The following is an 11,850-nucleotide window of genomic DNA, read 5'->3' as shown; positions in this document are numbered from 1 at the left end:
TTTCTGGTTTTTTGTTTTATTCTTGACAATTTTCTCGTTCGCCAATTGTCCAGAAAACTAGTTTTTTTAATTTCCTACCGACAAAGGCGCATTCGCCAAATGTCGAGAAACTTCAATTTACCTCCCGGTAATACAGTAATTTTTGCAGAAAATTTAATTTTACAATAAGAGCAGAAACGCAAAAAATTCGAGCGCATTCACCAATTGTCAAGAAAAATTATTTTTTTACCACCACCACGTACTTCCTTCCGCTCCCCTGATAGAATACAACAAGCAAATACAAGCTGTTAAAACCACTACAGGCGCATTCACCAAAAGTCAAGAAAAATTTAAAAAAATTCTTCTTGACAATTGGTGAAGGGGCGGTCTTTTTCTAGGTAAAAATAAAAATCCAAACGTTTCAATAAAATGATTTATTGTGAGATTCACCATCCTCGTTTACACTTAATTAGTAACAACAAACCGCACTAAAATTAATTTGTTTATTTATTATTTTATTTATTTTTTTATATTTTTTTTCTTATTTATTTATTTTTTTTATTAATTAATTATTAATTAACATTTCTAGCCACCCGGTAATATCACAGTGTAAAAAAGTACTTTTTAAGTGTTCCACCTAAACGCTACAACAAAATACTATTCAAAAAAAAAAGCGAAGGCATTATTATTAATTGGCTCACTCTGTATATGTAATAATACTAAAAATTACATTTTTTTTCTAACCTAAAATAAAGGTAGTTTCGGTGCAACGTTGCCACGTTTAAGCTCCGGAAACTACGTCACACTCAATACAACCCCTTAACCTATAATAACCCACAAAAAAATGGCCGCCTAAAACCTAAAACTGTCATTAGAAACAATAACGTAAATGTCATGTATATCATTGTTCATGTCATTTCAAGTATAAATTTGAGTAAAAAATACAGTGTTGCCACGTGTACTACATTTTTGCTTAATATTTAAGGATTTTCAACAATTACTGGCAATCCACGAGTCGAAACTAGAAAAGAAAAAGTAGGAGCGATATGGCAACGTGGTAATTAAAAAAAACATAGTCCATTTCAAAATAATGTTCACCCTGTATAAACCGAGTGGGGGAAAAATCTGAAATTTTCAAGAATTTAAAGAGAAAAGTGTGTTTTAGTATTGTCCCAAGTTTCGTCAACTTCGGATCATCAGAAACTAAGATACAGGGTGGACAATTTAATTTTTATGAAAACCAACTTGGGCTTGTTTACTAGTCCACCCTGTATAAACCGAGTGAGGGAAAAATGTGAAATTTTCAGGATTTTAAGGAGAAAAGTGTGTTTTACTAGAATCCCAAGTTTCGTCAAGTTCGATTCATCAGGAATTGAGATACAGGGTGGACAATTTTATTTAAACATTTTCCTGTTTTTAAAGTGGATTTTCTATAGTCCGTTCCAAAAGTTCCAAAATAAATTTTGCAATAACAAATATACAGTCGCTCTCAAAATATTGTTCACCAAAAAAAAATCTATAGTCGATTGCAATATAGCGTTCACTCAGGAGATTCATCAATAATTAGGGAATGTTCATTGTACTATATAGTCCGTTTAAAAATAATGTTCATTGACGTGAAAATTGACTGAAAAAATGGATTCCTTGACCCCAAATTAGTCGAAAACGAGTACAAACAGGACCAGTTTATCTCAATTCAAAATGGCGGAAATTGCAAATGGCGCCTTTGGCGGCCATTTTGATTTTTTCCGAAAAAATCGAGTTTAGGTTCGTTTTCTACTAATTTAAGGACGAGGAATTTAGTTGTCATAGTTTCGTCACGCTCGGATCATCAGGAACTAAGATACAGGGTGGACAATTTAATTTTTTTTGAAAACCAACTTGAGTTTGTTTACTGATCCACCCTGTATAAACCGAGTGAGGGAAAAATTTGAAATTTTCAGGTTTTAAAGGGGAAAGTGTGTTTTAGTAGTGTCCCAAGTTTCGTCAAATTCGGTTCATCAGGAACTAAGATACAGGGTGGACAATTTTTTTTTTTTTTTTTTTTTCTCCCCAACCAAACAAAGCGCCCTCTACGCGAACCCTTTCAAACCTCGATATTCGGAATGGTACCCAAAATTTTGGGTGCCTCCGTTCGCGTATGCCACACGTACACTTTGGTGCAATTGTCGGCCAGTGGTTCCAAATCGTCGCGCGTAGTAAAGTAGGACAAAAACTCACTTTCCTGCATTCCTTTGGCCATTTGATACGAAAAAGTGGCCATTTTGTTGGCCAAAATCAGGTCCAAATTGATGGCAAAACCGGCCATATCGATCGCAAACGGACGGTTAGGCAACCAGCCGCTCTTGTAGCCGGTCACTTTGCCTGCGAACGCGACCACTGCGTCAAAAAATGCGCCCTAACTCTGTCAACTGTCAAAATTTTGACAGAATCCCCGGAAGGAAAGTTGTAGGGAATTTAATTCCCTACAAAACTGCTTCAGAGGGTTTAGGCCCTCAAGGGCCTCCTTAGGGAGATATGGGCAAAAACAGTTTGACTGACCAGTAAATTTGTATAGTAAAGTTCCCCACCCTGTAATTCTGTGAACTGTCAAAATTTTGACAGAACCCCCAGAGGGAAAGTTGTAGGGAATTTAATTCCCTACAAAACAGTTTCAGAGGGTTTAGGCCCTCAAGGGCCTCCTTGGGGAGATATTGACGAAAACAGTTTGACTGTAAAGTTCCCCACCCTGTAACTCTGTCAACTGTCAAAATTTTGACAGAACCCCCAGAGGGGAAGTTGTAGGGAATTTAATTCCCTACAAAACAGCTTCAGAGGGTTTAGGCCCTCAAGGGCCTCCTTAGGGAGATATGGGCAAAAACAGTTTGACTGACCAGTAAATTTGTATAGTAAAGTTCCCCACCCTGTAATTCTGTCAACTGTCAAAATTTTGACAGAACCCCCAGAGGGAAAGTTGTAGGGAATTTAATTCCCTACAAAACAGCTTCAGAGGGTTTAGGCCCTCAAGGGCCTCCTTAGGGAGATATTGACGAAAACAGTTTGACTGTAAAGTTCCCCACCCTGTAACTCTGTCAACTGTCAAAATTTTGACAGAACCCCCGGAGGGGAAGTTGTAGGGAATTTAATTCCCTACAAGAACGCTTCAGAGGGCTTAGGCCCTCAAGGGCCTCCTTGGAGAGATATGGGCAAAAACAGTTTGACTGACCACAAAGTTGGTATAGTAAATTTCCCCATCCTGTAACTCTGTCAACTGTCAAAATTTTGACAGAACCCCCGGAGGGGAAGTTGTAGGGAATTTAATTCCCTACAAAACAGCTTCAGAGGGTTTAGGCCCTCAAAGCCCTCCTTGGGGAGATATTGACGAAAACAGTTTGACTGTAAAGTTCCCCACCCTGTAACTCTGTCACCTGTCAAAATTTTGACAGAACCCCCAGAGGGAAAGTTGTAGGGAATTTAATTCCCTACAAGAAAGCTTCAGAGGGTTTTGGCCCTCAAAGCCCTCCTTGAGGAGATATGGGCAAAAACAGTTTGACTGACCAGTAAATTTGTATAGTAAAGTTCCCCACCCTGTAACTCTGTCACCTGTCAAAATTTTGACAGAACCCCCAGAGGGAAAGTTGTAGGGAATTTAATTCCCTACAACTTTCCCTTTTAATTGGGGAGATATTGACGAAAAACTAATTTCACTACACACACTAAGGTACAGTGGAAATCAAAGTAAATTGCGGTGACGTCACCCAAACAAATTTAGTTTTTTTTTTTTTAGTGTCTGCTCGAAGTGGTTACGCGCTTTGGTTTTTTTCGAGCTGTAACGTCATCCGCAATCTCGTTTGAGTTTCACTATACGAACGGAGGTATAGTAAAAACCAAACTAGTTTGCGATTACGTCATTTTCAATTTTCACTATTTAATTTTCCTTTATTTTTGTGGCTGTGACGTCACTCTCAAACTTGCTTGACTTTTAGTGTACTTTCAACTAATTTCGCTGCAAACACTAAAGTACAGTGGAAATCAAAGTAGTTTGCCATGACGTCACAGTGTTAAAAAAATCAAACAGCAAAACAACCGCACAACCACACTGCAAAACAAAATGAATTTTTCCGAGTGACGTCATCACCAATTTTGTTTGATTTTTACTGTATCCTCGTATAGTAAAAATCAAAGTAATTTGCAATGACGTCACTCGGAAAAAAATTTAGTTTTGTCGTATCCGACGTAGTTATTTTACACGGCACAGTTACGCGGTGGGTTTTTTTTTTTTGAGCCGTGACGTCATTGCAAATTAGTTTGATTTTTACTATACGAGCATACAGTAAAAATCAAACAAAATTGGCCATGACGTCACGCAAAAATTCAGTCAGTTTTACAGTGTAGTTGAGCGGTTATCTTTAGCCGATTTTTTTTTTAGGTTAGTGACGTCTTAGCACCAATTACTTTGATTTTTACTATACCAGGTAATGACGACGAATGACGTCATTGCAATATAGTTTGATTTTTACTATACTACTGATGCTGACCTGTGATTGGATCGACGAGAGGCACTTCGGCGTTGAGGCCGCCCACCAATCCGACCGGCCACACCCCCACCCTCCGCACTTTGGCGATCTGAAACCGACCACATACGGTGCGAATCAAACCAGATTGCGCTGACGTCGCAAAACAATCCAAATGGCGGACATTCAGATATTATTTGAGGGCGCCATTTTTGAGAAAACAAAATTTGACATTTGACAGTTTAAAAAATACAAAATGGCGGACATTCAGATATTATTTTAGGACGCCATTTTGAGAAAACAAAATTTGACATTTGACAGTTTAAAAAATACAAAATGGCGGACGTTTAAATATTATTTGAGGACGCCATTTTGACAAGACGAAATTTGGCATTTGACAGTTTAGAAAAATACAAAATGGCGGACTTTCCAATATTATTTTAGGACGCCATTTTGAAAAGGCAAAATTTGACAGTTTAAAAAATACAAAATGGCTGATATTCAGATATTGTTTTAGGACGCCATTTTGACAAGACAAAATTTGACATTTGACAGTTTAAAAAATACAAAATGGCGGACATTCAGATATTATTTGAGAACGCCATTTTGACAAAGCTAAATTTGACATTTGACAGTTTAAAAAATACAAAATGGCGGACATTCAAATATCATTTTAGGACGCCATTTTGACAAGACGAAATTTGACATTTGACAGTTTAAAAAATACAAAATGGCGGACATTCAGATATAATTTGATGGCGCCATTTTGACAAAGCGAAACTTGACATTTGACAGTTTAAAAAATACAAAATGGCGGACGTATAGAATGCGTATAAAAACGCCATTTTGACAAGACAAAATTTGACATTTGTCAGTTTAAAAAATACAAAATGGCGGACATTTAGATATTAATTGAGAACGTCATTTTGAAAAGGCAAAATTTGACATTTGACAGTTTCAAAAAATACAAAATGGCAGACATTCAGATATTATTTGAGGGCGCCATTTTTGAGAAAACAAAATTTGACATTTAACAGTTTCAAAAATACAAAATGGCGGACGTATAGAATTCGTATAAAAACGCCATTTTGACAAGACGAAATTTGACATTTTGACAGTTTAGAAAAATACAAAATGGCGGACATTCAGATATTATTTGATGGCGCCATTTTAACAAAGCGAAATTTGACATTTTGACAGTTTGGAAAAATACAAAATGGCGGACATTCAGATATTATTTTAGGACGCCATTTTGACAAAGCGAAATTTGACATTTGACAGTTTAAAAAATACAAAATGGCGGACATTCAGATATTATTTTAGGACGCCATTTTAAAAAGACAAAATTTGACATTTGTCAGTTTATAAAAATACAAAATGGCGGACTTTCCAATATTTTTTCAGGACGCCATTTTGAGAAAACAAAATTTGACATTTGTCAGTTTGAAAAAATACAAAATGGCGAACATTCAGATATTATTTAAAAACGCCATTTTGACAAAGCGAAATTTGACATTTGACAGTTTGGAAAAATACAAAATGGCGGACATTCAGATATTATTTGAGGACGCCATTTTGAGAAAACAAAATTTGACATTTGTCAGTTTGAAAAAATACAAAATGGCGAACATTCAGATATTATTTAAAAACGCCATTTTGACAAAGCGAAATTTGACATTTGACAGTTTGGAAAAATACAAAATGGCGGACATTCAGATATTATTTGAGGACGCCATTTTGATGAGGCAAAATTTGACATTTGTCAGTTTAGAAAAATACAAAATGGCGGACTTTCCAATATTTTTTCAGGACGCCATTTTAAGAAAACAAAATTTGACATTTGTCAGTTTAAAAAATACAAAATGGCTGATATTCAGATATTGTTTTAGGACGCCATTTTGAAAAGGCAAAATTTGACATTTGTCAGTTTGAAAAAATACAAAATGGCGGACATTTAAATATTATTTGAGGACGCCATTTTGATAAGAAAAAATTTGACATTTGACAGTTAAAAAAATGCAAAATGGCGGACATTCAGATATTATTTAAAAACGCCATTTTGACAAAGCGAAATTTGACATTTGACAGTTTGGAAAAATACAAAATGGCGGACATTCAGATATTATTTGAGGACGCCATTTTGACAAAGCCAAATTTGACATTTGTCAGTTTAGAAAAATACAAAATGGCGGACATTCAAATATTATTTTAGGACGCCATTTTGACAAGACGAAATTTGACATTTGTCAGTTTAAAAAATACAAAATGGCTGATATTCAGATATTATTTTAGGACGCCATTTTGAAAAGGGAAAATTTGACATTTGTCAGTTTGGAAAAATACAAAATGGCGGACATTCAGATATTATTTGAGGACGCCATTTTGACAAAGCCAAATTTGACATTTGTCAGTTTAGAAAAATACAAAATGGCGAACATTTAAATATTATTTCAGAACGACATTTTGAAAAGGCAAAATTTGACATTTGACAGTAAGGAAAAATACAAAATGGCGGACTTTCCAATATTTTTTCAGGACGCCATTTTGAGAAAACAAAATTTGACATTTGACAGTTTAAAAAAATACAAAATGGCGGCCGTTCTTACCTCATCGAACAATTTAATGCTGTAGGTGTTGTCGTCGTCCATAAAATAGACCACGCCCTTGTCCTTGCCCAAAACCAAATGGTCGCGCAGCCATTTTAGACCGGCGTTCCTTTGTTCGACGCCCCGGTGTCTGCGCACTTTCGGATTCTGCAAAAAAATGACGTCTGTTTGACATTTGACAGATGAATAATACAAAATCGACGGTCGTTTAGAATTTGTTTATGGACGCCATTTTGACCAGACCCACTTTGATGGTTAAAAAAAAAAACAAAATGGCGGATATTACGTCACTTTTGACATTGTTTTTCAACCGCCATTTTGAAAAGATCAAGTTTGACAGTTTCAAAAACAAAATGGCGGATATTACGTCACTTTTGACATTGTTTCCAAACGCCATTTTAAAAAGACTAAATTTGACATTTTCAAAAACAAAATGGCGGAAATTACGTCACTTTTGACATTGTTTTTCAACCGCCATTTTGAAACGAACAAATTTGACAGTTTCAAAAACAAAATGGCGGAAATTAAGTCATTTTTGATTTTGTATCCAAAACGTCATTATAAGAAGACTAAATTTGACATTTTCAAAAACAAAATGGCGGATATTACGTCTTTTTTGATTTTGTATCCAAAACGTCATTATAAGAAGACTAAATTTGACAGTTTAAAAAACAAAATGGCGGATATTACGTCACTCTTGACATTATATTCAAACGCCATTTTGACAAAACCAAATTTGACAGTTACAAAAACAAAATGGCGGACGTTAAGTCACTTTTGACATTGTGTTCAAACGCCATTTTGAAAAGACCAAAATTGACAGTTTCGAAAACAAAATGGCCGATAATATGTCACACTAAATTTTAATAACAGAATGCCATTTTGACAAGGCCAAATATGACAGTTACAATAACAAAATGGCGGAAATTACGTCACTTTTGACATTGTCTTCAAACGCCATTTTGAAAAAAACAAATTTGACAGTTTCAAAAACAAAATGGCATTTGACAACAAAATTGATTTTGATTTAAATTTGACATTTGACAGGTAAATAATACAAAATGGCGGTCAGTTAGATTATGTAAAAGGACGTCATTTTGACAGTTTTCACTTCGACAGTCCGTAACTCGGTTATTTTGACAGATACGTCAAAATGACATAGAAACAGTTTTGTAGAGCAGATTTCGACCTTTCCAAAAATGTCCTAAAATCATGCAATTGAGGTACAAATAACGCCGCTAGAGGGCGTCAAAGTTGCTCAACCATTTCTAGTACAAATCCAGTTTTCACTTTAACAGTCCGTAACTCGGTTATTTTGACAGATACGTCAAAATGACATAGAAACAGTTTTGTAGAGCAGATTTCGAGCTTTCCAAAAACGTCAAAAAATCAGGTGGTAACGGTACAAATAACGCCGCTAGAGGGCGTCAAAGTTGCTCAAACATTTCCAGTACAAATCTCAAATTGACTGTGTCCACTTTGACAGCCCGTAACTCGGTTATTTTGACAGATACGTCAAAATGCCATAGAAACAGTTTCGTAGAGCAGATTTCAAACTTTCCAAAAATGCCAAAAAATCATGCGATTGAGGTACAAATAACGCCGCTAGAGGGCGTCAAAGTTGCTCAAACATTTCCAGTACAAATCTCAAATTGACTGTGTCCACTTTAACAGCCCGTAACTCGGTTAATTTGACAGATACGTCAAAATGACATAGAAACAGTTTCGTAGAGCAGATTTCGAGCTTTCCAAAAACGTTAAAAAATCAGGCGGTAACGCTACAAATAACGCCGCTAGAGGGCGCTAAAGTTGCTCGTGCAATTTTTGGAAAAATCTCAATTTGAACAGGTTGCCACACTGCTTCAACCGACTATAACTCGGTTATTTTGACAAAAACGTCAAAAATAGAAACTGTCAAAAAATAGAAACTTTAAAAAAATAGAAACGTCAAAAATGGAAACTGTCAAAAATGGAAACTGTCAAAAATAGAAACGTCAAAATAAAAATGTCAAAAAACGTCAAAAAATAGAAACGTCAAAAATAGAAATGTCAAGAAACGTCAAAAATAGAAATTGTCAAAAATAGAAACTGTCAAAAATAGAAACGTCAAAAAATAGAAACGTCAAAAAATAGAAACGTCAAAAAATAGTAATATCTCAATTTGAACAGGTTGCCACATCGCTTCAACCGACTATAACTCGATTATTTTGACAGATACGTCAAAATGACATATAAACAGTTTTGTAGAGCAGATTTCTAGCTTTCCAAAAATGTCAAAAAATCAGGTGGTAACGGTACAAATAACGCCGCTAGAGGGCGTCAAAGTTGCTCGAACATTTCCAGTACAAATCTCAAATTGACTGTGTCCACTTTGACAGCCCGTAACTCGGTTAATTTGACAGATACGTCAAAATGACATAGAAACAGTTTTGTACAGCACATTTCAAGCTTTCCAAAAATGTCCTAAAATCATGCGATTGAGGTACAAATAACGCCGCTAGAGGGCGTCAAAGTTGCCCAAACATTTTTAGCACAAAATCTGACAACAGCGCGTACATTCACTGAAACAGTGACGTCATGGAATTTGTTTGCTTTGAAATCTAGTCGGCATTGAAAATTGAAATCGTCAGCGATTAATTATTCACACAAACTTAGTAGAGAGAAAGGGGGGCAAAGCCCCACTCACCTTGTCTTTACTCTTCTCCTGGGGCGCAGTCTGCGCCACCAAATGCGTGGCCACCACTTTGGAATCGCTGATCACGCGACGCACCAAATCGCTCTTTTCCCCCCCGTCCTCGATCACTATCCAGTGCACGTGGGGCACCAGTTTTAGGGTCTGCGAGATCCTCGTCAGCTCCGCTTTCTGCACGTACCGCCAATAAGTCGGCGTGATGCAGTAAACGATGGGAAATTGCTTGTTTTTGCCCGCCTCCAACTGTTCCAGTACGAGCAGTTGCTGTTCGCTCAAATGCAACCGATCCTTGTGCAGTTCCAGGGCTTCTTTGATCACTTGCAACCTGTCAACGCCTGTCAGGGTTGTTGTGTCTGTTAGTTTGGCAGTGGACAACCCTGGGGGGGAACTAACCTGATTCGATCACCGACAGCTTCCAAATCACCAGAACCACCACGAGGCAACACAAGTAGAAAAGGGCGTTTTTGGGCTTCATTTTATTCTGTTTTAGGATGGCGGGACGGTCCATAACACGTAAATGCCAGCATTAATGCGGGCCAAACCGGTCCTGAAGAGAAATTTGTTGATTTTTAGGGGTCAACCACTCGCAGTGAGGTTGGCACGGCTGTAACACGCAAAATATCACTCGGGCAGGGGAAATTACTTACTTTACAGGGTTTTACACTGAATTTGAGTTGATTTCAACCAAAAAACCACTCTTTTACCTGAAAAACCACCCAAAACAGCCTAATCAGCAATAAACAAAGAAATATTAGGTTAGAAAGGTGACAGATGTCAAAATGGAGTGCGTTCGGTATTTGAAGTGACAGGCGCGGAGCGCGTTCCGTTTTTCACTTGTTTTCCTTGCACCCCACACCCCTGGCAGCTAAAACTAACTAGTTTCGGTTGGGTTTACACTTTTTTAGGGTTAAACCACCAACCAAACCAGAAAATTACCAGGTTTACCCCCCCAAAAGACTAAAACTGATCTAGGCCTGAAAACCCCCCCAAGCAAGACAGAAAAGCTTCTTCAGGGTGTTTTGCAGTCCGTTTTTCACTTGTTTGCTTGCACCCCACACCCCTGGCAGCTAAAACTAACTAGTTTCGGTTGGTTTTACACTAAAAAACCATTTTTTTAGGGTTAAACCAGAAAATTACCTAGTTTACCCCCCCAAACGACTAAAACTGGGTTTAGGCCTGAAAACCCCCCCAAGCAAGACAGAAAAGCTTCTTCAGGGTGTTTTGCACCCCCAGACTACTGTGAGACACCTGGGGGATGTGGGACAGCCCCCAAAGCAGTAAAATCAGGGGTTTAAAATGGTTTTGCCCCTACCTGGTCATTTTGGTGCGTCCAGTGGTGGAAAGTGCCTTTCCCGGATGAACTGCACCATTTTTGCACTAAAATACACTTAATTTACACTAATAAAGCTGGTTTTAGTGAAAAACTTGCCCGAAAAGGCGGAAAAACTGCAGTAAACATAAACAAAGCCAATATTGAGGTTAGTGGTGACAAATGTCAGAGTGGAGTGCGTTCCGAAGTGACAGTGTGGCAAACAAGGAGGGCGTTCCGTACTACACTTACTCGGGAGTTAACCAACGAATCGGCTGTAACTAGGTTATTTTGACAGATACGTCAAAATGACATAGAAACAGTTTTGTAGAGCGCATTTCGAGCTTTCTAAAAATGTCAAAAAATCAGATGGTAATGGTACAAATAACGCCGCTAGAGGGCGTCAAAGTTGCTCGTGCAATTTTTGGAAATATCTCAATTTGAACCGGTTTCCACACCGCTTCAACCGGCTGTAATTCGGTTATTTTGACAGATACGTCAAAATGACAGATAAACAATTTTGTAGAGCAGATTTCGAGGTTTCTAAAAATGTCCGAAAATCTTGTAATTAAGGTACAAATAACGCCGCTAGAGGGCGTCAAAGTTGCTCAACCATTTTTAGTACAAATCACAAATTGACAGTGTCCACTTTGACACTCCGTATCTCGGTTATTTTGACAGATACGTCAAAATGACATAGAAACAGTTTCGTAGAGCAGATTTTGAGCTTTCTAAAAATGTCCTAAAATCTTGTGATTGAGGTACAAATAA

General features: G+C 37.3%; 1 protein-coding gene across 5 annotated transcripts; it reads right to left on the bottom strand.

The window, feature by feature from the left end:
• Positions 1–398: 398 nt before the first annotated feature.
• On the bottom strand, positions 399–11,265 carry GlcAT-I (Glucuronyltransferase I). 5 transcript variants are annotated; one of them, XM_081991051.1, is made up of 7 exons: positions 11,083–11,265; positions 10,418–10,474; positions 10,164–10,317; positions 9,765–10,105; positions 7,079–7,225; positions 4,497–4,584; positions 399–2,343 (listed from the first exon to the last, which is right to left on the bottom strand). In XM_081991051.1, exons 3-7 carry the CDS (start codon positions 10,276–10,278, stop codon positions 2,066–2,068), a joined length of 969 nt encoding a protein of 322 aa, XP_081847177.1. In that variant the 5' UTR covers positions 10,279–10,317; positions 10,418–10,474; positions 11,083–11,265; the 3' UTR covers positions 399–2,065. The 5 variants fall into 5 exon arrangements, with proteins under 5 accessions (XP_081847177.1, XP_081847178.1, XP_081847176.1 ...); XM_081991052.1 differs by having other exon boundaries at positions 10,164–10,374; positions 10,433–10,474; XM_081991050.1 differs by lacking the exon at positions 10,418–10,474 and having other exon boundaries at positions 10,164–10,374.
• Positions 11,266–11,850: the final 585 nt, after the last annotated feature.

Source organism: Ips typographus, linkage group LG12 (genome assembly GCF_016097725.1).
Source record: "Ips typographus isolate SLU linkage group LG12, UJ_Ityp_2.0, whole genome shotgun sequence".
In the NCBI taxonomy this organism is placed as follows: domain Eukaryota; kingdom Metazoa; phylum Arthropoda; class Insecta; order Coleoptera; family Curculionidae; genus Ips; species Ips typographus.
This window is presented reverse-complemented; position numbering and strand designations above follow the sequence as displayed.

Bases quoted from the DNA above. Each gene is read 5' to 3' on its own strand.
- GlcAT-I (XM_081991051.1), bottom strand. From the start codon at position 10,278: ATGGACCGTCCCGCCATCCTAAAACAGAATAAAATGAAGCCCAAAAAC. The intron at 7,226-9,764 runs GTGAGTGGGGCT...ATTTTTTTGCAG, and splicing joins AGGAGAAGAGTAAAGACAAG to AATCCGAAAGTGCGCAGACA. The intron at 4,585-7,078 runs GTAAGAACGGCC...GGTCGGTTTCAG, and splicing joins GCATTAAATTGTTCGATGAG to ATCGCCAAAGTGCGGAGGGT.